The sequence below is a fragment of the Mirounga leonina genome, unplaced genomic scaffold, assembly GCF_011800145.1.
Source record: "Mirounga leonina isolate KUSES-001 unplaced genomic scaffold, KU_Mleo_1.0 Mir_175, whole genome shotgun sequence".
NCBI lineage: Eukaryota > Metazoa > Chordata > Mammalia > Carnivora > Phocidae > Mirounga > Mirounga leonina.
This window is the reverse complement of record NW_023270453.1, coordinates 25,176,244-25,198,938: the sequence shown is the minus strand read 5'-3', so window position 1 is coordinate 25,198,938 and position 22,695 is coordinate 25,176,244. Positions and strand designations below refer to the sequence as shown.

Sequence of the window (22,695 nt, the reverse complement as noted above, 5' to 3'; positions counted from 1 at the left end):
AGGCAGACACACCTGCCCTCGCGTGGCCCACAGTCCTGGACAGGGAAAGGGTGTGACAATGCTCTGTTTAAATACAGAGGCCTTTGCATCCTATGATAACCAGCCCTTGTTCGTTTCCTTTCTAGCATGTGTCACACTCTGTAATCATTTATTCATTCATTTTATTTATCTGTGCGTTATTGACTGTCCCGGGAGACTGTGAGCTCCGTGAGGCAGGGACCATGTCTGTCTTATTCATCTGCTCCCAGGATCCCAGGACCTTACTGGGTACCGGGCACACAGTAGGTGGTCAGCGCATTCTTTCAATTAAAGTTACCAAGAATGGAAATGGAGCGCAAAGTTGCCATCCCTGCCACAAGGTGGCAGCAAACGACAGTCCACGAATCCAGGGTCCGCGCACAGCGGGAGATGGGGTCCAGGGATGTTTCCGCTGTACCCGGGGCTCAGCAAGGAAACTCGCCTGCTTGTCCTGGGCGTCAGTGCCGGGCCCGTAGTGAGCACTAACACTTAGCTGTTGTTACAGCACGGAAGGCGTTAAATTGGCATTTAGTAACCACAGAGCGGGATGTTCACACCTAGAAAGGTGGGGCGGAACAGTCTGTCCCAAACTCTCCAGCTCCTCAGACTCCTTTCAGCAGAGTGCGTGTTAAAATGCAGATTCCCGGGCACCGCTCAGAGGAGGCTAGGAATCTGCCTGTTCAACAAGTTCCCCAAGTGATTCTTTGAGTGGACAAGTCTGGTGGTGCTGGCTGGCAGATCGTGGGGGTCCTTCCAAGCGCTTGCGGATCCTGGAGTGCTGGAACTAAACGCCGGCCCAGAGTGAGAGGCGGGGCGCTCACAAGCGGGGGAGGTCCGCTCGCCAGAGCTCCTCCCAGATGTGGGCGTGCTTCCACTCCAATTCACTCCGTTCGGTTCTGGCAGAATCTTGGCTACCTACCCACACACATGTCTCCTTTGCCACAGAAGGTGACAGCTTGGGGAAGCAGGAGCGGGCGTGGGAGATGCAGGGAGCGGGCCAGGAAGAGTCCCAGGAACAGAAGAGAGGCCCCGAGACTGAGGGGGAGGCCTCAGGTTTCCTCGCTACCAGCAGCGTCTCCCCTGCTCCCGACCGGTGAGGATGGGACTCTGGGCCGGGCCGGGGAGCCGGGGGGGAAGGAGGGGCACAGCCGGGTGGGTTCGGAAAGCTCAAAGTGGAAAATGCAGCCCAAAGTGGAGTGAGAACCTAACTCCCTCCTCCTCCAGCTGGAGGGAAACGAATTAATAATAGCACTGCCCAGCAAGTGTTACCTATTATGAGCACCGTTCTATTACTAATTATTCCTACCATCTATTGAGCATTTACTTGGCACGTACTGTTCCAGACACCGTTCTAAAGCCTTACAAACATTTAATCCTCAAAAACACCCCTGCAGTGATGAAAATGTTTGGAACTCCATAGAGGTGGTGGTTGCCCAACATTATGAATGTACTCAGTGCCACTGAATTGTACACATCAAAATGGTTAATGTTAAAACGGTTAGTCGTTATGTTATATGATTATCTAAATTTTTTTTAAAAAAAAAACCTTTTAGGGGGCGCCTGGGTGGCTCAGTCCTTAAGTGTCTGCCTTCTGCTCGGGTCGTGATCCCAGGGTTCTGGGACTGAGCCCCGCATCGGGCTCCCTGCTCATTGGGGAGCCTGCTTCTTCCTCTCCCACTCCCCCTGCTTGTGTTCCTGCTCTCGCTCTCTCTTTATTTTATTTTTTTTTAAGATTTTATTTATTTATTTGAGAGAGAGACTGAGATAGAGAGAGCATGAGAGGGGGGAGGGTCAGAGGGAGAAGCAGATCCCCCGCTGAGCAGGGAGCCCAATGCGGGACTCGATCCTGGGACTCCAGGATCATGACCTGAGCCAAAGGCAGTCGCTTAACCGACTGAGCCACCCAGGCGCCCTAATCTTCATTTTAAAGATAAGGTCACTGGGCGCCTGGGTGGCTCAGTCGGTTAAGCGTCTGCCTTCGGCTCAGGTCATGATCCCAGGGTCCTGGGATCGAGTCCCTCATCGGGCTCCTGCTCTGTGGGGATCCTGCTTCTCCCTCTCCTCCCCACTTGTGCTCTCTCTCTCACTATCTCTGTCTCTCTCTCTCTCTCAAATAAATAAAATCTAAAAAAAAATAAAGATAAGGTCACTATGGCACAGAGAGATTAAGTAACTTGCCCAAGGTCACACAGCTACTAAGGAACTCAAACCCAGGACCCTAGTTCTCCAGTGCCTTCTTCTGCCCAGGACTGTAGCTGAATTTCCCAGAAGATATGATTTTCCAGCCTGGACTATAAAGATATCCAGGCGTTTTGTTCTGGGCTAAGGAGGTACTAGAAGGATGGGCTGAGTCCATGGGATCTCTAGGGGGTGAGAGGTCAGTCCCAGGGGCAGGACCTTCAGCCTCTATCTGCTGCTTCCTACTTGTCCTGCGGAAAGGACCAAGCCAAAGCTGCCGTGTGGTGAGGTAATTTTTGAAGACTCCAGAAACCACCCCCACATCTCTGAATATCTCCCCCACAGATGGGCCCCTACCACAGGAAATTCAACCATTAGCAATGCATTTATTTGAGTAAAAAAAACTGGACCCAAATGCAGATATCCTCAGAACGCATCCATCCTGCAGGAAAATGTCCTCAGTTGGATAGCTCAGTATGACACCAAGAAATGATGGGGTAAAGAGGGGGTTGAGAGTGAGGGGATCCAAAGTCCAGACCCTTGTGGGGACACGAGTGGCCCTTAATGTGGGCTCTGGAATACATGAGCGCCCCGGGATGGTGCTGAAGCTAGAGAGGATGGGACATTTTTTTAATCGTGGTTAATATACATAAAAGTTATCATCTTAACCATTTTTAAGTGTACAATTCAATGGTTTTTTGTATATTCACAAGGTTGTGCAACTATCTACCACTATCTAGTCCCAGAACATTTTTATCACCCCAAAAGAAAACCAGTATCCATCAAGCAGTCCCTCCTTTCTCCCTCTCCCAGCCCCTGGCAACCTCCAATCTGCTTTCTACACCACGTCTCATTTGTCCTAGGGCTGCCTCTAAGTCCCTGTCCCTTCTCAGAGTGCAGCTCAGGAACCTCCTGGATTTGGGAATCTCGAGGGCCACAGGGGTCCTTAGCAGCGTGGCTATGTACAGGTGTGCAGGTAGTAACCTGTCATTGGGCAGCACTGATGGAACAAGAGGCTGAGCCTGGGGGGGTGGCCTGATCCAGGAGGCTGCACAGCCAGGCACTGCGCACCTAGACCCCCAGTCCACGCCCAGGTCTAGTCACTTCCACACGAGCTTTGGGACTCCACCAGGCGCTGCAGGTGGGATCAGGGTCCAAAGGTGAGTAAAAGGCTGTCTGAGCCCCAGGAGCTCTCAGGAGGGAAGAGAGAGGGAGCAAAGGTAGGGTGCACCGGGAGTCAGTGTGGCGCTTGGGAGGGGGCTGGGTGGCAGAGTGGTGAGCAGTGGGTGCTAGAGTCAGGTCCGCCTGGGTGTGAATTCTGGCCCTGCCACCTTGTAGTGTCCCTGCAGTGTGTATGGCCACAGTGTCTCCTCCTTTAAAATGGGAATAACATGGATATTGTCCAGCCTTAAAAAGGAAGAAGGTTCCGCCACATGCTACAATATGGATGAATCTTGAAGACATTGTGCTCCGTGGAAGAAGCCAGTCACAGAAGGACAAATATTGTTTGATTCCAATTATATGAAGGACCTAGAGTGGTCAAATTCATAGAGACAGAAAGTGGAAAGGTGGGTACAGGGGGAGGGGGAGAGGAAATGGGGAGTTAATGTTTCACGGGGACAGTTTCAGTTCTGCAAGATGAGAAAGAAGGTTGTGGGGACGAATGGTGGTGAGGATTGCACAACATCGTGAATGTACTGGATGCCACTGAACTATATGCTTAAAAATGGTTAAAATGGTAAGGTTTTTTTTTTTTCAAGTTTTAATCTTAATTCCAGTTAGTAAAATATAAGTTTTATATTATGTATATCTGACCATAATAATTCAAGAAATCACATTGGGAAAATTTTTTTTTAAATGGGTAAATAGTGTCAGCTAGGAGAGAGGGATCGTTTTCCAGGGGACTTCTAGGAGAGGGTGACATTTGAGATGGTGCAGTGGAGGAAAGTGATGACTCGGCTTTATTAAGACAATTCTCACACCATACAGTGTGTGAGCCAGTGCCGGTTAGTATATTCGCAGAATGGTGCAACCACCACCATCAATTTTTTGAACATTTTCATCCCCCCAAAAAGAAACCCCGTAACCTTTAGCAGTCCCTCCCCGTGTGTCCCCCAACCCCTGGCACCCACTGATTTGCTTTCTGTCTCTATGGATTTACCTAGTCTGGACATGTCATATCAATGGAATCACATGCAACGTGGCCTTTCGTGACTGGCTTCTCTCACTGAGCATCGTGTCTCCGAGGTTCCTCCATGTTCCCCCAGCCCCTGCTCTCCTGCTTTCACCCATGACCTTCCTCACGCCCCAAGTTACCTTGATGGCAGCACAGAGTGCCCCCCGCCCACCTTGGAACAGGGAGGAAAGAACCTCGCATATTAATTTCCTACTAATGCTCTAGTGGCCTTAAAAAAAACAAAACAAAAAACCCACGCATTTATTATCTGACGATTCTGGAGATCAAAAATGTGAAATCAGCCTCACTGGGCTAAAGTCAGAGTGTCAGCAGGGTTCGCTCCCTCTGGAACCTCTGAAGGGAGAATCCATTTCCGTGCCTTTTCCAGCGTCTAGAGCCTGCCTGCATTCCTTGGCTTGTGGCCCCTGCCTGCATCATCAGATCTCATCTCTCCATCTCTAGCTGTGCTGGTCACTGCATGGCCTTCTTTTCTCAGTGTGTCTCCATGTTGCAAATCTCCTTCTGCCTTTTTCTTATAAGGACACCTGTCATTGGATGCAGGGCCCACCCTAAATCCAGGACAATCTCATCCTGAGATCCTTAACTTATTTGCATCTAGAAAGAAACTTTTTCCAAATAAGGTCACATTCCTAGATTGCTGGGGGTTAGGACTTGGACTTAACTTTTTTGGGGGGCCCCCATTAGCCCACTGCAGGGCCCACCTGTGGTTGTACCTTGGGTTGGTTGGCCTCCTCCTGGTGCATTCTCCCTCTTGCCCCTGCTTCCCTGGCCTGGGGTCACTGCAAAAACAAAGTCCCTGTAACCAAGCTCAATGCTTAGAGGGACCAGGACCAGGACAACTATGGCCTCTGACTCCTCTGGGTTGGAAAGAGGAGTGCGTTGCCCTTGCCTTTCAGCAAATTAGATGTGACCCTAACCCCCCATCCTAAGTTCCTCTGGAACAGTGTAGGTGGGAGCAGGGATGGGCAGAGGGAGAGGTGGGATCTGAGAGAGGTTGGACCATGGTGCTGGAGCTGGGCACTCCCAATATTAAGGGATCAGTCCAGGTTATGATTCTGCCCACCACACTGGGGTCAGACCAAGATGCTGGGCAGGTAGGAGGTTGGCCACAGGGACCAAAACCTATGCTTGGCCCCATTAACAGAGCAGACCCCAGGGGACACCCCCACACACCCAGCTCAGTCCCTGAGGCCCCAGCTGCCCCTGCCTGGGGGGAGAGGCCAGGGTCCTGGGTGGTCCACTTCTCCTCTATGCCTGGGTCCAATCAGACTTTCCCAAGTCACTCGAAGCAATTACCACCAACCACATGCAGCTGTTTAAATTTAAATTAATCACATGGATATTAACATATATATTTATATAAATAATAATAAAAATGAACAATAAATTTAAAAATTCACTTGCACTAGCCTCATTTCAAGTGCTCAACGGCCGCATGGGGCTTTTGCCTCCCACATATACGGAATATTCCCAGCATCTAAGGAAGTGCCGTCAGACAGGGCTTCTCCAGACTCGCCCCTAGACCAGCAGAGGCTGGGCCCTTTCTGGAGAACAGGATGGACTGAACAGGGGTGGGGGCAAAAGAGGGGGTGTTTGTCCAGAGCCAAACTGGTGTTGACTCATCAGTCCCGGGGCCCAAGCCCAGGCAAGGGATTAAGCCTGAGCCAGTGACCAGAGAATGGCCTGGGAGGGCAGCGCATGGGGGCTTGGCCACCCAGGTCTCTGGCAGGAATGTTTGACCTCAGCAGAGAGAATGGACAAAAGGCCCAGGCAGACCCAGACCTAGGCAAGCAGGAGGGATACAGGGGCAGCTCTATTTTACATCACAAATGGCGAAAATGCAATATGCAGTGGTGGGTCACTTCTTTTTTTTCACTTAATACCCCAGTGCTTCCTTCCTTATGAGGCCTACAAACCCCCCATGTGTCCATCCCCTTTCACCCAATGTCAGATGTCTGTCTCAGCATTTATCAGCCACACATACCCCTTGGTGGGCATTTAAGTTATTTCGTTTCTTTAAAATGTGTTGTCTGTCTGCTTTTCTATCTCTTTCCCTTCTCAGGCTGGGAATATGTGGGTTGTATCTTGTTAGCTGCTGTAACCCCAGGGCTGAGCATACAGTAGGTGCCCAATAAATGGATGGGTGAATGTGTGGGAGGCACTGTGGAGGCAAGAAGATCCTCCCCTGAGGGGTTAGGGGGAGCCTGATTCCTGTGGAAATGTCAGTGGTGTTTGGGAGTATGATGAGGGAACTAGGGTCCCTCACTTGCCTCCCTCCCCTTCCTTGCCAGGGCGCCGACCACCCTCAGCCTCGAGTCTGACTGCTTTCCTCACAGTGTCTCCAGGCCCCTGCTCCATGACTTTGTCTGCCTGGGGTGCTCCATTGCTGGGGACCCAGGACAGGTGCCATCATCCACCACAGGTGGCATTAAACTCACCATCCCCCAACCCCACCTCTCTGCAGCAAGCTCCCGGAGGGCAGAAATCTGTGTCTGTTGTGCTCAGCCTTGTATCCTGAGTGCCTAAAACAGGACTTGTCACATAGTAGGTACTCAATAAATATTTGATGAATGAATGAATGAATGAACAAACACCTTCTCTTCACCATGGTTCTGACTCAGGACCTACTGACCTTTGGTCAGTTCTCCTGGACCTTCCCTGGGACCACTATCATGCATTGACCCTCCTGTTCATTCATTCAGCAGTGACATTGAGCGCCTACTCTGTGCCAGGCACCTGGCTGAATGGGGGCAGACATGGGGACGAGGGCGCTAGCTCAGACTGCATGGATGTTGAGGGGTTTTTTTTAAATATTTTAAAGATTTATTTATTTATCTTAGAGACTGAGAGAGCATGAGTGGGGGTAGGGGCAGAGGGAGAGGGAGACAAGCAGACTCCCTGCTGAGCGGGGAGCCAAACGCGGGGCTTGGTCCCAGGACCCTGCGATCATGACCTGAGCCGAGATCAAGAGTCGGACGCTTAACTGTCTGAGCCCCCCAGGCGCCCCAGATTGCAGAGTTTAAATCCTGAGTCCTCTCCTGACCACCTTGAGCAGACTCTTAACGTCTTGGAGGCTCAGTTTCCACATCTGAAAAATGAGAGGAGGAGGGCCAGTTCATCATCTTTGTTGTGGTCATGGTTTCACCGTCGGGTGCTGATGTCAAACCCATTGGATGGTACACTTTATTTTTTTTAAAGATTTTATTTATTTGAGAGAGAGAGAGAGAGAGAACACAAGTGGGGAGGAGAGGGAGAAGCAGGCTCCTCACTGAGCAGGGAACCCAACATGGGGCTCAATCCCAGGACCCTAGGATCATGACCTGAGCCGAAGGCAGATGCTTAACTGACTGACTGTACCCCTGGATGGTACACTTAAAGATGTACCCTTTGTTATATGTCCATCACACCTCAATCAAGCTGGAATCCATAGGCCAAGCACATAGCACAGGGCCTAGCACATAGTACATGTTCAGCAGAGGTGGGATTGTTTGTCATTACTACATGTCTTACTTCACAGAATCCTTTCAAGACCCTATGGAACAGGTGTCAGAGTATTCCCATTTTGCAGGTGGAGAAGCTGAGGTTCAGAGAAGTGAAGACATTTCCTCAGGGTCACATAGCTAGGAAACAGAGGAGCTAGGATTTGACATCCTAACTCACTGGCTCTTCCCCTATTTACAAATGGGGAAACTGAGGTTCAGAGAGGTTAAGCCACTTGCCTAAGATCACACAGCTGGGTACATGGCAGAATCAGGATTCAAACCCAGGTTGGCTTCAAGCTAAAACCTAATTTGATTCTGCCCCCTGTGGCCTAGCTTGCCCATCACTCAGGCCTCCAGGCTCTGGAGGGAATAGTGTTCTGACCTTCTGACCTGGGCCATCCCCAGGGGCTGCCACACCCTGGACACTGGCCCCAGAAATGCAGCCCTACCGGTCTGGGCAGCATGAGCCCTGGCAGGGCCCCACAAGGCAGGGTGGGAGGAAGAAAGGTTGGGCATTTAGGGGAGGACAGGAGATTTGGGGTAGGGTTGGGCAGCCTGTCCTGTGGGGATCCCAGGCCTGGCAGAGCCTGTCTGGTCCCACCCAGCTCCGCTCTCTGCCCTGACAGTGTGACCTCCTTACTGGGAGGCCCTTCTGGCCCGGCTGAGAGGCCCAGGGATGGGCTTAGGATGAGGTGTCCAGAGAGAGGGAGCAGGTTGTACTGGAAAGCAATCCAGGGTTCAAGATGAGGCCTGGATCTGCCAGATGGACTGATGTGCTAGTAGGGCTGGGTCAGAGTGGGTGAGGCAGGGTCTGAGAGTCACCCCGGCAGAGCTGAGGGTTAACCCCTCAGTGGCTGGGCCCGGGGGAAGGGCCAGGGCTGCCAGGGGCACCAAGGCCTCAGAGTGGCCACTATTCAATAGTTTGACAACAGACACAGCTGTGAGATACAGCCCTGCATCCAGAGGGCACTGGCAGGAGGGTCCTCTGAGCAGCAGCTCTCTGGGAGGGCGGCAGGGTGGCGCTGCCTGGCAGGCAGTGTGGAGATGGCCAGGATGGGGCAGCCTGCCAGGGGCCCCCGGTGGGTAGGGCCCCGAGGCACATTCTTGGGGGATGACTCAGGGGCAGGCAGGGTGGTTGACTAACCATGGACCCTTTCCTCTCCCCGCTGCCAGGGTCCAGCCTCCCGTCTGGCCCCAGGGGTGTTGTGGGGAGCTCACCAGGCCCCCAATCCAGGACTGAGTGTGAGTCAGCCCAGCTGGGCTGGAGAGCCAGCATGATTTTTCCATCCCTTGCATTGTTCTGCAAGAAAAGTAAATACATGTTACAAAACCCAGGGTGAAGCTGGGCCAGTCCCCTCCTGTCCCCTTGACGAATGGGGAAGAGAGCGGCCTCCATGCCAGGTGCCTGGCACATCATGCCACAACTGACTTTTCCCCATTTTACAGATGGGGAAACCAAGATCCCACAAGGTTAAGCCACCCCCTCGAGGGCACACAGGTGGGTGCGTGGCTGAGCCAGGATTCAAACCCAGCGGGGCTTCAAGCTAAAGCCTGTGGGCTCTTTCCTGGTGGGTGCAGACAGGGCCTGAGCAGGTACTGCATCAGTCTGTGTTTCTCAGGGTGGTCCAGAGTGTGCTTCTCAAGGGGGCTTCAGCAACCAGGGGGGAGGTGTTTGTTAACATGCAGACTCCTGGGCCCTTCTAGACCCACCCAACCAGGGGACTCTAGAATCTGCATTTTTAAAGGTTCCTCAGGTGGGGTGTGAGGTCACACAATTGGAGACAGGAGATGGCTGTTCGCAGGGGGATGAGAGGAGAAGGCGCTGTGGTTAGGAACAGGCTGCTGGTCCCACACACACCTCTCTCTGGGGCGGGGAGAATGCTGCCCTTCTTGTTCCAAACTGGTTCACAGAAACACCCCAAGCCAGTGAGTGAGTGAGCACCTCTCCAACTGCTGGGGAAAAAAATGACAGCAAACAAGGAGGGTGTGGGTGACCCTTCAGAAGGCGGTGGCCTCCTGGGAGTCAGCAGCCTGGCCCCACTGCAGAGAGGGGACAGGGTTCAGGGACCGAGGGTGGCCTGGTTGCCAGGGCACTAGAAGGCCCTGCAGGTGCAATCTCCGTGGGTTTAACCATCAAGCAAACCCCAGGAAAGCAAACACCCTCCCCCGAACCTCCACCCCCACTCGACCAGGGGATGAGTCACTTGGCATAAGAGGGCTCTGCGGAACCAAACAAATCCCATCTGCCCAGAGGAGGATGCATGGGGCCAGAACACAGCTCCCACCCCATCCGGCCTGCCCACAGACGAGTGTCGTGCACACGTGTGTACGCACACAAAGCCGCACCAGCTCCAAGTCCAGATTTTAGAGAACAGAGCAGGGAGGGATGGTAAAGCACAGCCCAAATTCCTCCCTGAATTTCCTAATTCTCCCCAGCTGAGTCAGTGGGAGGCTGGGAGGGTGGAGGTGGGTGGGGGTCCGAGCTCAGGGCTGGAGCCGAATAACCCAGGAAACAGCCCCGCTGGGCCCTGGGCCTCTCAGGGCCTCAGTGCCCTTCCCTGGAACATGAGATAAGAGAGCTTTGGCCCAGGTGGGGAGGGCTGGCCTGCTTCACCCAGTGGGGGTCCTCGGGGAGAACCAATCAGCTGAGGCATGTTGGGCGCATGCCCTGTTGCCTGGCACGGAGTCCGTCCTCCATAAACGAGAAATGCCATGAATATCATCAGTGTCATGACTGTCATCAGCAGCCAAGCTACAAGCAGGCTAACCTGGAAGTCTCTAGCCTGGTTTCCTTCCCAAAGCCAAACATCACCTCTATTTGTTTGTTTGTTTGAGAGGGGGCAAGTGAGCAAGCAGGGGGAGGGGCAGAGGGGGAGGGAGAGAGAGAATTCCAAGCAGACTCTGCACCGAACTTGGAGCCTGGCATGAGATCATGACCTGAGCCAAAACAAAGAGCCAGACCCTCAACTGACTGAGCCACCCAGGCATCCCCAACCATCACTTTTGTAAGCGGTGTGGGGAAAGAAGATTTGGAAATTGGGAGAAATCCAGAGTTTTGACACAGTTTGGAGTTCCTGTGACTGCTTATACCCCTCAGCCCCACAAGCCCCCAGCTACAGACGTAACCCCCTCCCATTTGTTGAGCCATCACTAACTGCAGGGGGCATGCTAAGTGCTTCACACATGGGTGGGCTCACCTTCTGTGGTTGAAGTTATTGTTGTGTGCCCATTTCACAGATGAGGACAACTGAGGCCAAGAGAGGCAAGATGACTTGCCCATGTCCACACAGGGGAAAGGGACCAAGCGAGGACTCCAACCCAGGTCTCCCAGGCTGCTCCTCCCATCTTTGGAGCCCTGATAAGGCTCTTCTTCCCAGACTCATCCAGGTGGGCTTTGTAGTTGTATCTTTGTCTCAGCTCTTAGACCATCAGCACCTTGAGGGTAGAGCGGCTTCAGCACAGATTCTTCTATTCCCCAAGTTTCATGTCTTTCATAATCTTTACCCACCATTATTTCCCAGGCCAGTGAGAAAGTCCAATGAGGAAGGAGGTTATTACATAGAGTGTGGTGGGTGCTGATAGAGGGGCACACAGCGGGGATTGGTGGGGGGCGGGCAGTGGAGGGGACAGCAGGGGAGGCACTGGGAAGAGGAAATGCCAGACTTGGTTCATTTTTTTTTTTTTTAAGATTTTATTTATTTATTTGACAGAGAGAGACACAGCGAGAGAGGGAACACAAGCAGGGGGAGTGGGAGAGGGAGAAGCAGGCTCCCCGCAGAGCAGGGAGCCCAATGAGGGGCTTGATCCCAGGACCCTGAGATCATGACCTGAGCCGAAGGCAGACACTTAATGACTGAGCCACCCTGGCGCCCCGAGACTTGGGTCATTTTTAAACAAGTTTTTAAAAAGCAACTAAAAAGGCAATTCATGCACATATAAAAGATAAAATCAAGAGATTAAAAAAAATAAAAATAGATAAAAAAATAAACTCCAAATACTGTAAAAGAGTATACAATGAAAATTCAGATTTTTCTCTTGTCCCTCCTGAGGAGACTCACAGCTAACAGTTTCTTGTGGATCCTTCCAGAAGCTTTCTGTGCATATACACATGTATATTCTCTCCCTTGTACTTCTGGTGCCTGACCACGTGTATCCACATCTGCCCCTCATTCATTTCCAGCTGCATGGTCTCCTAGTGTGGATGCACAGTGGTTACTTAACCACTGTCTCCCCATGGCCATCAGCTTGTCTCCAGGGCTGTCTCCATAGCAACAGCGCTGCCACGAACATCCCCTAAAGCATGCTTATCTCCCATGTAAGAGTCCCCTGTAGGGATAGGTAAGGAGAAGTAAGAAAGGGGTTTCCAGGCAGAGTTGCCGCATGGGCAAAAGCAGAGGGATCAACAAGGTACCTTCCTGTGCCCCTGGCTATGGCCCACTTGGGGTTGTGGGTGGGTAAGCTCTGTGCGGAGTTCGGGTTCTGCAGGCCCCAGGTTCCCTCTCCCCCCACAGTTGATATCTGTTCCCAATGTCAGCAGGCTGGACTTGAGTCCCTTTGTGCCCTCCAGGCCCCATCCCTTAAGAGAAAGGCACCTTTGCTGTATTTTGTTTTTCCCCTTTTCTTATCATTGTAGCAGAACCAGGCAGCCAAAGCAGGGAGAAGGTTAGTATCGGCTGAATGAGTGAATGAAGGAACACACTGAAAGCAATAGGCCCTCCCCAAGAAAAATGTACATATGGACACACATTTTGAAAGCTATGAGGATTCACAGACCCCCTGAAGTTCACCCACAGATGCCTCATTAAGAATAATATTTTCCTGGGCGCCTGGGTGGCTCAGTTGGTTAAGCAACTGCCTTCGGCTCACGTCATGATCCTGGAGTCCCAGGATCGAGTCCCGCATGGGGCTCCCTGCTCAGCGAGGAGCCTGCTTCTCCCTCTGACCCTCCCCCCTCTCATGTACTCTCTCTCATTCTCGCTCTCTCAAATAAATAAATAAATCTTAAAAAAAAAATAATAATATTTTCCTAGAGTCTCTGTAACACTTTGAAACTGAAGTCCTTTGGTGGCAGGGACAAGAGATGGTCTAAAGGACGCTGTGTCTCTCAGATGCTCCAGGGTCCAGGGGCAGTAAAAGCCTTTTGGAATCAATTTCCATAGCACTGTCTTTATTTTATAAATAAAAACATGTGGGGAAGGGACTGGCCTGAGGACTCGGGATCCTCAGCAGGGGCTCCTGCCTCCCTCCCCTGCAGACCTCATTGCTCCTCCTTTCCCGCTAGGCTCAGACCCCACCTCCACTCCCCTCTAAAGTGGCACTGAAACTTCCCAGCTGTCCAGGCCCCATTTGGGCTCACTGCCAGACTCAGTTTACTGCCTGTTCCACTGCAGCCTTCTCGACTGGTACACACCTAACACCGGGTGCACAGTGGCCCACTGTCTAACCCAGGGACACCGTGGCACACAATTTAACCTGGGCACATGTTGGCAGAATTCTGTAACATGGCGATTTTGAACGAGAATCCAGCCGCTTTTATGACCAGCCATGAAGTATTTCTATCATGCCAGGGCCTGGAGTTATTAGTTTCAAGGGATTTTTTTGTCTGCCCTAGATAGCCCACTTCCTGCACATTTGGGCCAGACACTGTGCTAAGTACTTTGTGTGAATTCTCAACAGGACTCTCCTCCTAACCCTTGGGGCTGTGGGCAGTTGTTACCACTGTTTGACAAATAAGGAAACTGAGGCTGGGAGCGGTAAGAAGTCTTGCCAGGTGTCAGCTGCGGCTGAGGTCGGGTATGTGCATCAGGCAGGCGCGCTCCACAACCTCTTTTCTCAATTGCCATTGGCACTGATACCACCCGAATGTAATTCGCCAGCTAGCCAAGGCCCAGAGACCCGTCTGGTCCCAGCCACACCTGTCGGGGGGGACCCACCTGGATGTGAGCCAAGGAGATGGGAGCGCGGCGCGCGAGGGGCAGCGGAGAGCCAGGTGAGGGCCCTCAGCCAAGGGGCGCGCCAGGCCCGAGGGAGGGGGGTTGAGTGTGGGGCTGGGTATGCCCGGGCCTGTGCGCCCCCGCCCACCTGCCAGACACTAGAGTGCGGGGGCCGGGGAGGGTGGGCGGTGTCCCGACAGGTCCCCGTGTGCCACCCCCAGCCCAGGCTGGGCGCTCCACTCGCTCGTACCAGGCCTAGGGCGCGCGCCCAAGGGGCCTGGAAGCCCCGCCCGCCCGGTGGCCCCTCCTCCGGGAAGGTAAGCACCACCTTCTCCGGGAGCCGCCCGGAGAGCCAGAGGCCCGCGGGCGCCCCGCCCCCCGTGGGTAGTGACCGGTCGCCGCAGTCGCCGCGCCGCACTAGGGGTTTCTGCGCCACCGCTCGCTCACCTGCGTCCGCTGCCCGTCCCTCGGTGCGCGCCGGGCCCGCCCGCCTCCCGCTGCCAGCCCGGCGCCGCGACCCGCCGCCCCCGCCCGCGCACTCCGAACGCCACCATGAACTCGCTCTTCAGGAAGAGAAACAAAGGCAAATACAGCCCCACCGTGCAGACCCGGAGGTGAGCAGGCGCCGCACGCCGCGCCCGGGACGCCCGCGGGAAACCAGCGCGCTGAGGGGCGCCCTAGGCTGGGAAGCACAGCCCCGAGCGTTGGGGGAGCGGCCTGGCCCGGAGAGCTGCAGGGGGCCCCCCCGAAAGCGTGGCCAAGGGGGCGGGGAGCTGAGCCGGTGGTGCGCCGCAGGCGGGAACGCGGCTCCCGAGGGACACCCTTGAGCTGGCAAGCCCTGCCGGGGTGGGAATGGGGATGGGCTGGGGGGCGCCCGAGGAAAAACATGATACTTGGCACCGGAGAGTTGTAGGAGCTCAGGGAGCATTAACTTGGTACAGGGAACTGCTGTGTCTCAGGGTCGCCCTTGCGCCGGGGATTCTCCTGAGACGGGAAGCACCGCAGGGGTGGACAGTGGTGTGTCGGGAGGACGCTACACCCAAGGCAGGGGCACCGCAGGGGACTCAGGAAGTTTCGTCCAGGGGCTCACGGGGGGAACGGAGATTGAGCTGGGCGGGGGAGGGGGCGCTTGCCAGCGCTTCTTGGAGAGCGCGCAGGTGCTCCTGGCTCGGTGGGGCTAGAGGTGGGGGTGGTGCGCGGCGGGGCGATGGTCTGTGTGCCACCTGCCGCAGCGGTTCCCGGGAGCTGCCACCCTGCCCTCCAGAGCTTCACCAAGAAAAACCCGTGGGGGGGGTCGGGGGGGGGGGGGGGGGGGCACAGGCTGAGGCACCCCCCTTTTCCCATGCCGGGGTTTGCGCGGTGGCCGGGCGTCATCGGAGCCTCCTTCTCGCTGCATGACTTCCCAGGGGTGTGCCCCACCCCCCAGTCCAGAAACTGGCGGCGTCTCTGAGCCTCAGGTTCCCAGGGCGGCCTGGGAAGGGAATGACATGTCTTGATGTGTTTGCGTTGAGCCGGCAGCCGACGTCCGTTTTGATAAGCCTAATGTATTCATTTAATAACCGGTTTAGGGAAGCCTCTTGGAGATGCTGAGATTGAGGGAAGGGGTGGGACTTTGACCCTTACAAGTATGAGGTGGGGGCTCCTGACTAGGAGGGTGCACTTTACCAAGCTTCATTCAGGCGGGAGACAGGGCGAATTGCAGTGTCCACCTGCCTGGCAGTGTCCACCCTAACATGCCCCACCTCACCATGATCCTCACTCCCATCCAGGCCCAGAAGAAGGTGAGAAGACTCTGGCCAGGGCTCCCACGGTACTCCCGTGGTCCAGCCCAGGCAGACCCCCTCAGACAGGTGCAGGCATGCCTGGGCACTCCATTACCGTGAGTGCCAGCTTTTTCAGAAACTGCACCGCCCTGTGATTTCAGGGTCCCCCATCTCTCCTTTGGACTGTTTCAAGCTCAGAGGCATTTATTTTCCCCTCCATAGTACCCCCCACCCCCCACAGCCTCCCCAGGCTTTCACAACCCCAGAGATTGGGCAGGGCCCTGTAGGCTGTTCCTCTGTGGCTGAGTCCAGCTGGCTCTCAAACCTAGCTGGGGTCCCGTCCAGTCCCTGAGCTGTTCCCTGGAGCATTGCACAATTGCATGCTCTGTGCCAGCCACAGAAGACTGTTCTGTTCTCCCCCCACCAGGACTTGGGCCCCTCCAGTTCTTCACACATGCACACACCCACACACCAGGAGATGGGCCAGGCCTCACCCTGCCCTCTGCCTCCCCCATTCCTCCAGACCCTAATTCCTCCAGCTCTCTGTCTGGTCCCCCTAATAGAAGGTTGGACCTAACAAGGTTATGATGAAATCATACATGCTGGGAGGATCTTAGCTTTCCCAACAGAGGATAGGAAGGAAGGACTTCCCATCCTTTATAGCTGCGTAGACTCCAAGGGCCTGGGGTGACAAGGACTCAGGGTCCTACCCCTCTCCTGCCCCCTTTCCCTTCCCTGCATACTTCTGGCCCAAGGCAGCCACCATCTGCTGTTTGCTGACAGCCATTGATCTCAGATCTCAGCTTTGAGGTTTCTTCCTCCAGGAAGCCTTCCTGATTCTCTCCCCCAGGATGGGATGACAGACCTTCCTTTGGGCTCTATGGCCTGGCACAGACAGCTCTGAGTAGGGGCCGGGTGCTTCCCTCCCTGATCTCACCAGACCAGTGCATCCCTCTGCCCCTTCCCCTCGGTGGGGACAAGTTCATGGACTGGTTTGTGGGCTGGGGGGCAGCCTCTTGCCCCATTCTCTAAACAAGAATCTTCTGAGTGTCACCTGGTCCCTAGCACTGTCCTTGTAGCTCTAAGATGTGGTCACGGATCATGGGGGCACTGACCCTCAATCATTCATCCTGAGTTTTTGGGGGGCCCCCTTTGTCTGAGGGAGGGTGGGGTTGCCAGGGAGATAAAGCATGGCAAGGTGAGTGAGAGCTCCGACCCCAAGAGCAGAATGCCTCGCTTCTGAACCCGGCTTTGCCACAGCTGCTGTAGACAGGTCAGGGAACCGCTCTGAGCCTCAGCTTCCTCATCCCCAAAGCAGGGATGGTGTGAATACATGTCTCCAGCCTGAGGTCCCAGGGGGAGCAAATGTGACAATGGACAGAATGCCCCTAGCACACAGGAAGTACCCAGACATGGGGTCAGCAGCACCGTCTTCAGCGGAGGGGACCCAGGACCCAGAAGCCAGGAAGCCACAGAAGAGCTTTCGTGGAGAAAACTGCCCCTCCCTGTTTGTCCACTTTTTAGCATCTGAAACTGGGGAGGGCTGGGACAGGTGAACCCCGCTGCTCCCGTCATCCTGGTTCCTAATAACAGGTGTGGGAGCTGATGTTCACACCTGAGCTAATGACAGGGTCAGGCCTGACGGTGCAGGTCACTGAGGATGAACATGGGCATCCAGCCCAGCAGGGAAGGTCTGGAGGGGACCTGCTCCCACCGTCCTGAACCCTGAACTGTGGCTGATAGTGCAGCCCCTACCAGCTGCCCCTTCTTGGTTATGCAACCCAGGGCGAGCTGCTTGGCCTCTGAGTGGGTGTTTCCTCCAACTGTAGAATGGGCATAAGCATAGTTCCTGCTGGATGATATTGTTGGCATGAAGATTAAATGAAATAACACAGGGAAAGAGTTGAGAGTTTTAGGAGGCCTCAATCTACGGTCGCTATGATGATTATAACTATTGAACAAATGCAGATGAGGCACCTACCACGTGCCTGGGATTGAACTGGATGCCGACGGACAGGCTGCACAACTCAAGGGCTGCCGTTCCTGGGGAGTGGAGGAGACATTGACAATCTCCTTGTACTTGATGGAGTTATGCTTAACTACTAGTGCGGTTACAGGACTGTTTCCTGGCGGTGGGACATAGAGCTGGATAGACGAGGTCTCTAGCCCATCGGCTCTGGTGCCCCTGACTGGTCTGAAGTAAGAGCTGTCAGGGCTAGGGTGGAGACCTAGGAGATCAGGCAGGACTTCCTGGGGAGGTGTCCGACCTGTCATGGGGGAGGAGTGGAATGATTAAAATCCAGCTGTGGAGTTAGACTGAATTCTGCCTCCTTTTGATTTTGGCAAAGAAATTTGGCCTCACAGAGCCTCAGCTTCCTCATCTGTAAAATGGGACTAATTTTGCCCCTCCACCCAGACCTGGGTCCCAGTAAGCACCCAGCAGCCTGGCCTCACCTCTCAACCTCACCTGGGTTGCATCCTGCCAAGAATCGCCCTGTCTTAATGAGGAGGACCCTGTGTGGGAGGTGGGGCCCAAGGCTTTAAGTGCTGGTGAAAGGGGTGCCTGTCCTCCTGGAAGCCAGCTAGGGTACCCTGAGCCTCTTGCTGGTTAAGAGCACAGAGTCTGATGTCAGCCGGGTGTGAGTTCAAGCCCTCACTTTGCCCCTCCTGACTGTGTGACCTTGGGCATGTCTCTTAACATCTCTGAGTCTTAGATTCTTCATCTGTGAAATGGGAGTGATGATAGCAACCCCCAGCTGGTGAGGTTGCTGGGTGCGCAGCCCTAGACCCGGCTCACAGTGAGTGCTCGGTTAACTCCAGCAGCCAGTACCAGTAAGCGCACACTATTAAGGGCAAGGATAGTGTTAAGCCCAGAGCTGACCAGGCAGCTGGTCTCCTCTTCCCAGGTGGGGCAGGAGATCAGCTGACTCTCATCCATTCACCTCAACATTCATGGGGCGCCCACCTCAAGTAGATCCACGGAGACACACCTGCACACATTGATCAGTGACAGCTGGAAAGCCTGAACAATTTGGGGAGGGTTCTGTCAGCAAAGCCCCCCTCCAACCACATGGGTGACTTGTACTGGAGTGATCCAGCCATTTCTCAAGCACCTACTGTGTGCCCAGCATGGCCATGGGTGGGTGTTAGGGCGCCTCATTCTGACACCGTGCCAGCCAGGCTGGTGTTGGTGTCTCATTTCTCAGACAGTAACACTGAGGCCAAGAGTAAAGCCAGTCACCTTGGGCGCATAGCTCACAGGTGGCTGATGCTGGTGGCCCAAGAGGCCCTGGAAAGGGAGAGTAGGGTCCGTCCCCACCCCACCCCCCACTCCCCCCTCCCGTCTGGTGGCAGCAGGCTCCAGGGATTGCCCCAGGCCAGATGGTGGAGTCACTGGCTTTTGTATTCCCTGACTCCGCCCCAGCAACCCTGTCTGCTTCCCCTCTCTCTGGCTTTGCCCTCACTTGCCCAGTCCTCCTCTGGGCAGAGGGAAGGAGACCTGATAAATTAGGTTCAGAACAGAACAGCACTGAACCTTTAGAATGGCTGCTAATGCTGGCATTTCGAGCATTGTCAGGGGCAATCATCTGGGGATAGGAAGTTTTGGGGGGGAGAGGCTTAGCTCAATTCATACCATTTAGGCAATACCCCAAGGAGGGTGAGGGGCACCCAAAGGGCCCTGGGCACTGGGGACAAGCTGCCTTTAAGAGCATTTCCAAGGCACCTTGTCAAGCGGGGAGGACCTGGGCTTCCCAGCTCCCTTCTACCTGCCACTCTCCCGGCCTGCCTGCCCCAGCCTGTCTCTGCAGGGGGAAGGGGGAAATGGCCTCTGGTCTTTGTTCTCTCTGCTCCTGGTGGCCCTTCTGTGTTTCAGCCTCCTGAGCCTGGGGAGGGAGGCCCCTTGTGCCCCAGGCAGGAGGAGGTTGCTGTCTGCAGGGGCCAGCCCTGCATTGTCCTCCGTTTTGCCTTGCCTATCCTTGCCTAGCTAGCAGCCCAGGCCCTCTTGCCTGCATACTTGCAGTAGCCTCTTCACAGTTCCTGCTTCTACCCTGACAACTTAGTCCCTTCTCCCCATGGCTGCCAGGGAGCTCTTTGCAAGATGCATATCTGATCCTGTCCCCTGCTGCTTGCCCCTTGCCCCTGGGTTCCCTGGTTGCGGCAGCCCTGCACACACAAATGTGTGTCCCTCACCCTGTCCTTTCCACACTGCACCCAACCATGTGGCCTTTGCCCACCTTGTTCCTCCTGCCTGGAATGCTCTTCCTACCCCTCTTGGCTCATTTCTCTTCCTCTTTCTTGGTTGGTCTCTGTTCCTTAAGCCCTCTCTAACCTCTTGTCTTGCCCATCTTCTCGGTCCTTATTTCAGCAGCCATTTGACTCTGGCCCTTTGGCCAGATGGGGATGGATTTCTCCCTGCCACCAGACTGGCTGGTGTAGCACATATGCTGAATGAATGAATGAATGAATGAATGAGGTGAGCCGTGAAGCACTGCGAAGATTCTCTCTCTCCCTAAAAACGCGCGCGCAGTGCGCACGCGCGCACACACACACACACACACACACGACGGTGGGGGTTGGGACAGAACATGAGGGCCTGAACAGAGAGTGCCGCTGACCCCTGCCCTCATCCAGCCACCTTCTGTGTGCTCAGTAAACAGGCGACAACAATGCAGGGTGGTAAGTGCTGAGACAGTGGAGGCAGAGGGGCCCTGAGCCAGCCCGAGGGCTTCTGGGGGACCAGCAGGAGGTGGGTGGATCAGGAGATCCAGAGGGCAGATGAGGCGGAGTAGGTGTGCATCCATGTGCATAAGCCTGAAAAATCATCAGTGAACAAAGCTAATGAAAGAGACAGAGAGTATATTTATATACGTTTTAAAAAACATTCATACAAAGGAATATGATGTTTCTGGATAGACACAGGTACGTAGTGGAAAGCATGAAAGGGGCTTAGGAGGAAACCAGCAGCTCCAAAATTACCCTCCCCCAGAGGAGGGGGCCAAAGGGATAATGAATGATAACATTATATTTCTTTGTAAACAAAATCCAAAGCAAATACGGCAGTGTGGGAACATCAACTAAGTCTTGGTGATAGGATTCTATTCTGTACTTTTCTGCGTGTTTGAGCTAGATCCTGGGTTTTCAGGTCTTTTAATGTGAGGAGGGGGATGGGCAAGGAGAACTGGCAGGAGGAACAGAGTAGGCTGGAGCCTGGAAGGGAGCCTGGAGTCCTGTGTCTCAGAGTCCAGTCACTAGTGGGAGAAGGGGTCTCGGGGAGGAAGAGGAGGTGAGCCTGGGAGGGACAGGTCCTGAGGCCAGAGGAGCAAGCCTGGAAGGCAAGCAGGATGGTTCCATATCGGGAGTCACAGATGGAAAGTCTCAGGAAGGCGGCAGGGGTATTGGGAAAGGTATGAACATCCAAGAGGCTCAAGGTTGAGTCCTGGCTTGGAGCGGCTGCCCTAAATTATGATTATGCTGTGTTTCTTGGATGATACTACCCTAATCTCTCTTTCAGGTGAGGCTCAGAGTTTCAGTAGCCTGCCCAGAGACTCGGAGTTACTCTCACACGGGCATTCTGAGCCGGGAGCAGGCAAGCTGGCCACCAGAGTGTCCCAGCTGGCCGCCTGGCCCACCCTTTCCTGGGCAAAGGGTTTGTCAGGTCTTGTAGGGGAACTGCACACCCAGCTGCTCCCTGGCTGGCAGCTCCATCTGCTGCCCGCTGACCCCAAAAGGCTGCATGGTTGCAAGAAAATAGCTGTGTGTAGAATTCCTTGCTGCCCCAGCGGCCTGGGCTCGGATTTCAGACTCCTAGCTTTTCTGGTTTTCACTTCTCTGTCCTGGGCATGGGGACATAGTGGTTCCAATTTAAAGTTGAGGAAGGATTCTAAGTTTGTGTCGGGAACTGAGGGCTCAGTCCTGCCGCCCCAGATAAGGAGCTTGACTCTTTCCAAGTGTAAAATGGGCAGCCAAACCCCACTGTTCCTGAGGGGGAAGCCGAGGCCCATGGGCAGGGACAGAGGGCATGGTGGGTGGAATAGAAAGAGCCTGAGTTTAGGAGTTGCAGACCCCCCCCTTCAGGCCCAGCTGTGCCACTTGTCAGCTGTGCTGCAGGTCACATTCCCACCCCTCTGGGCTTGATGAAGGCAGGGACTTTGCATGCTGTGCAGTCACTCCCATACCCCCAAGAACAGTGCCAACCACACGTAGCAGTCAGTAAACAGTGGTGGGAGGTCTCTCTTGAATCTGTGAATTGGAGTAGTGTAAGCTTGTGGGGAACACTAGAGACAGTGGGTTTACAACAGCAGAGATGCAGTAGGTGCTTAATAAATGGAGCCTGGCACTCCTGCTCTTGAACCTGGGATGATGTCCTGACACCCGGGGGCACCAAGATTGGCTCAAGCCCCATTTTTTTTTTTTTTAAGATTTTATTTATTTTTTAGAGAGCGAGCGAGAGAGAAACAGCATGAGAGGGGAGAGGGTCAGAGGGAGAAGCAGGCTCCCCGCTGAGCCGGGAGCCCGGTGTGGGACTCGATCCCAGGACCCTGGGATCATGACCTGAGCCGAAGGCAGACGCTTAACCATCTGAGCCACCCAGGCGCCCTCAAGCTCCATTTAAACCTTGCAAAAATCTTCAAGGTTAGCCCTGGTGTTACCCAAGGCAGCTTGAACTTCTGCATGTGGGTAACGAGAGCCCGAGAGCACATGCCTGACACGGGCCTGGAGGTAGGGTGGCTTTGTGGGGCGGAAAGAGATTAGGCCGGGAAACGGATCTGTAGTTACTACACCAGCAATCTTCTCTGTTTAGGAGTACTTCCCCAGGATTAATAGTTGGGTGTGGAGGATTTTACTGTCTAATTACCATGGAAGTTTCTAGTAAGGAGAGTATCAGTCAATTGACCAATCAATCTGGTATTTACTGGATGCTTCCTGTGTACTATGTACTCCTTTCTTACAAGACTTCCTTCCTGTAGAGATCTGGGGATTCTTCCTCAATCTGATCCCCCCCCAACCCTGTGACACATTACTCTGGTTCATTTCCGGGTTCCCAGCCCTGGCTGCACATTAGACTCATCTGGGACGTTTATTTTATTTTATTTTATTTTATTTTATTTTATTTTATTTTATTT

General features: G+C 54.2%; 1 protein-coding gene across 2 annotated transcripts in view; it reads left to right on the top strand.

Moving 5' to 3' along the window:
* The first annotated feature begins 920 nt into the window (after positions 1 to 920).
* PPL (periplakin) overlaps positions 921 to 22,695 on the top strand; it is a 56,963-nt gene continuing 35,188 nt past the window's right edge. Inside the window, exon 1 of one of the 2 annotated variants that reach the window (XM_035022210.1) lies at positions 921 to 1,111. In XM_035022210.1, the coding sequence (XP_034878101.1) occupies positions 1,002 to 1,111 (110 nt within the window). In that variant the 5' untranslated portion in view covers positions 921 to 1,001. Of the gene's footprint in view, positions 1,112 to 14,195; positions 14,423 to 22,695 lie in introns of those variants that run through there. The other variant, XM_035022211.1, reaches the window with a different exon arrangement.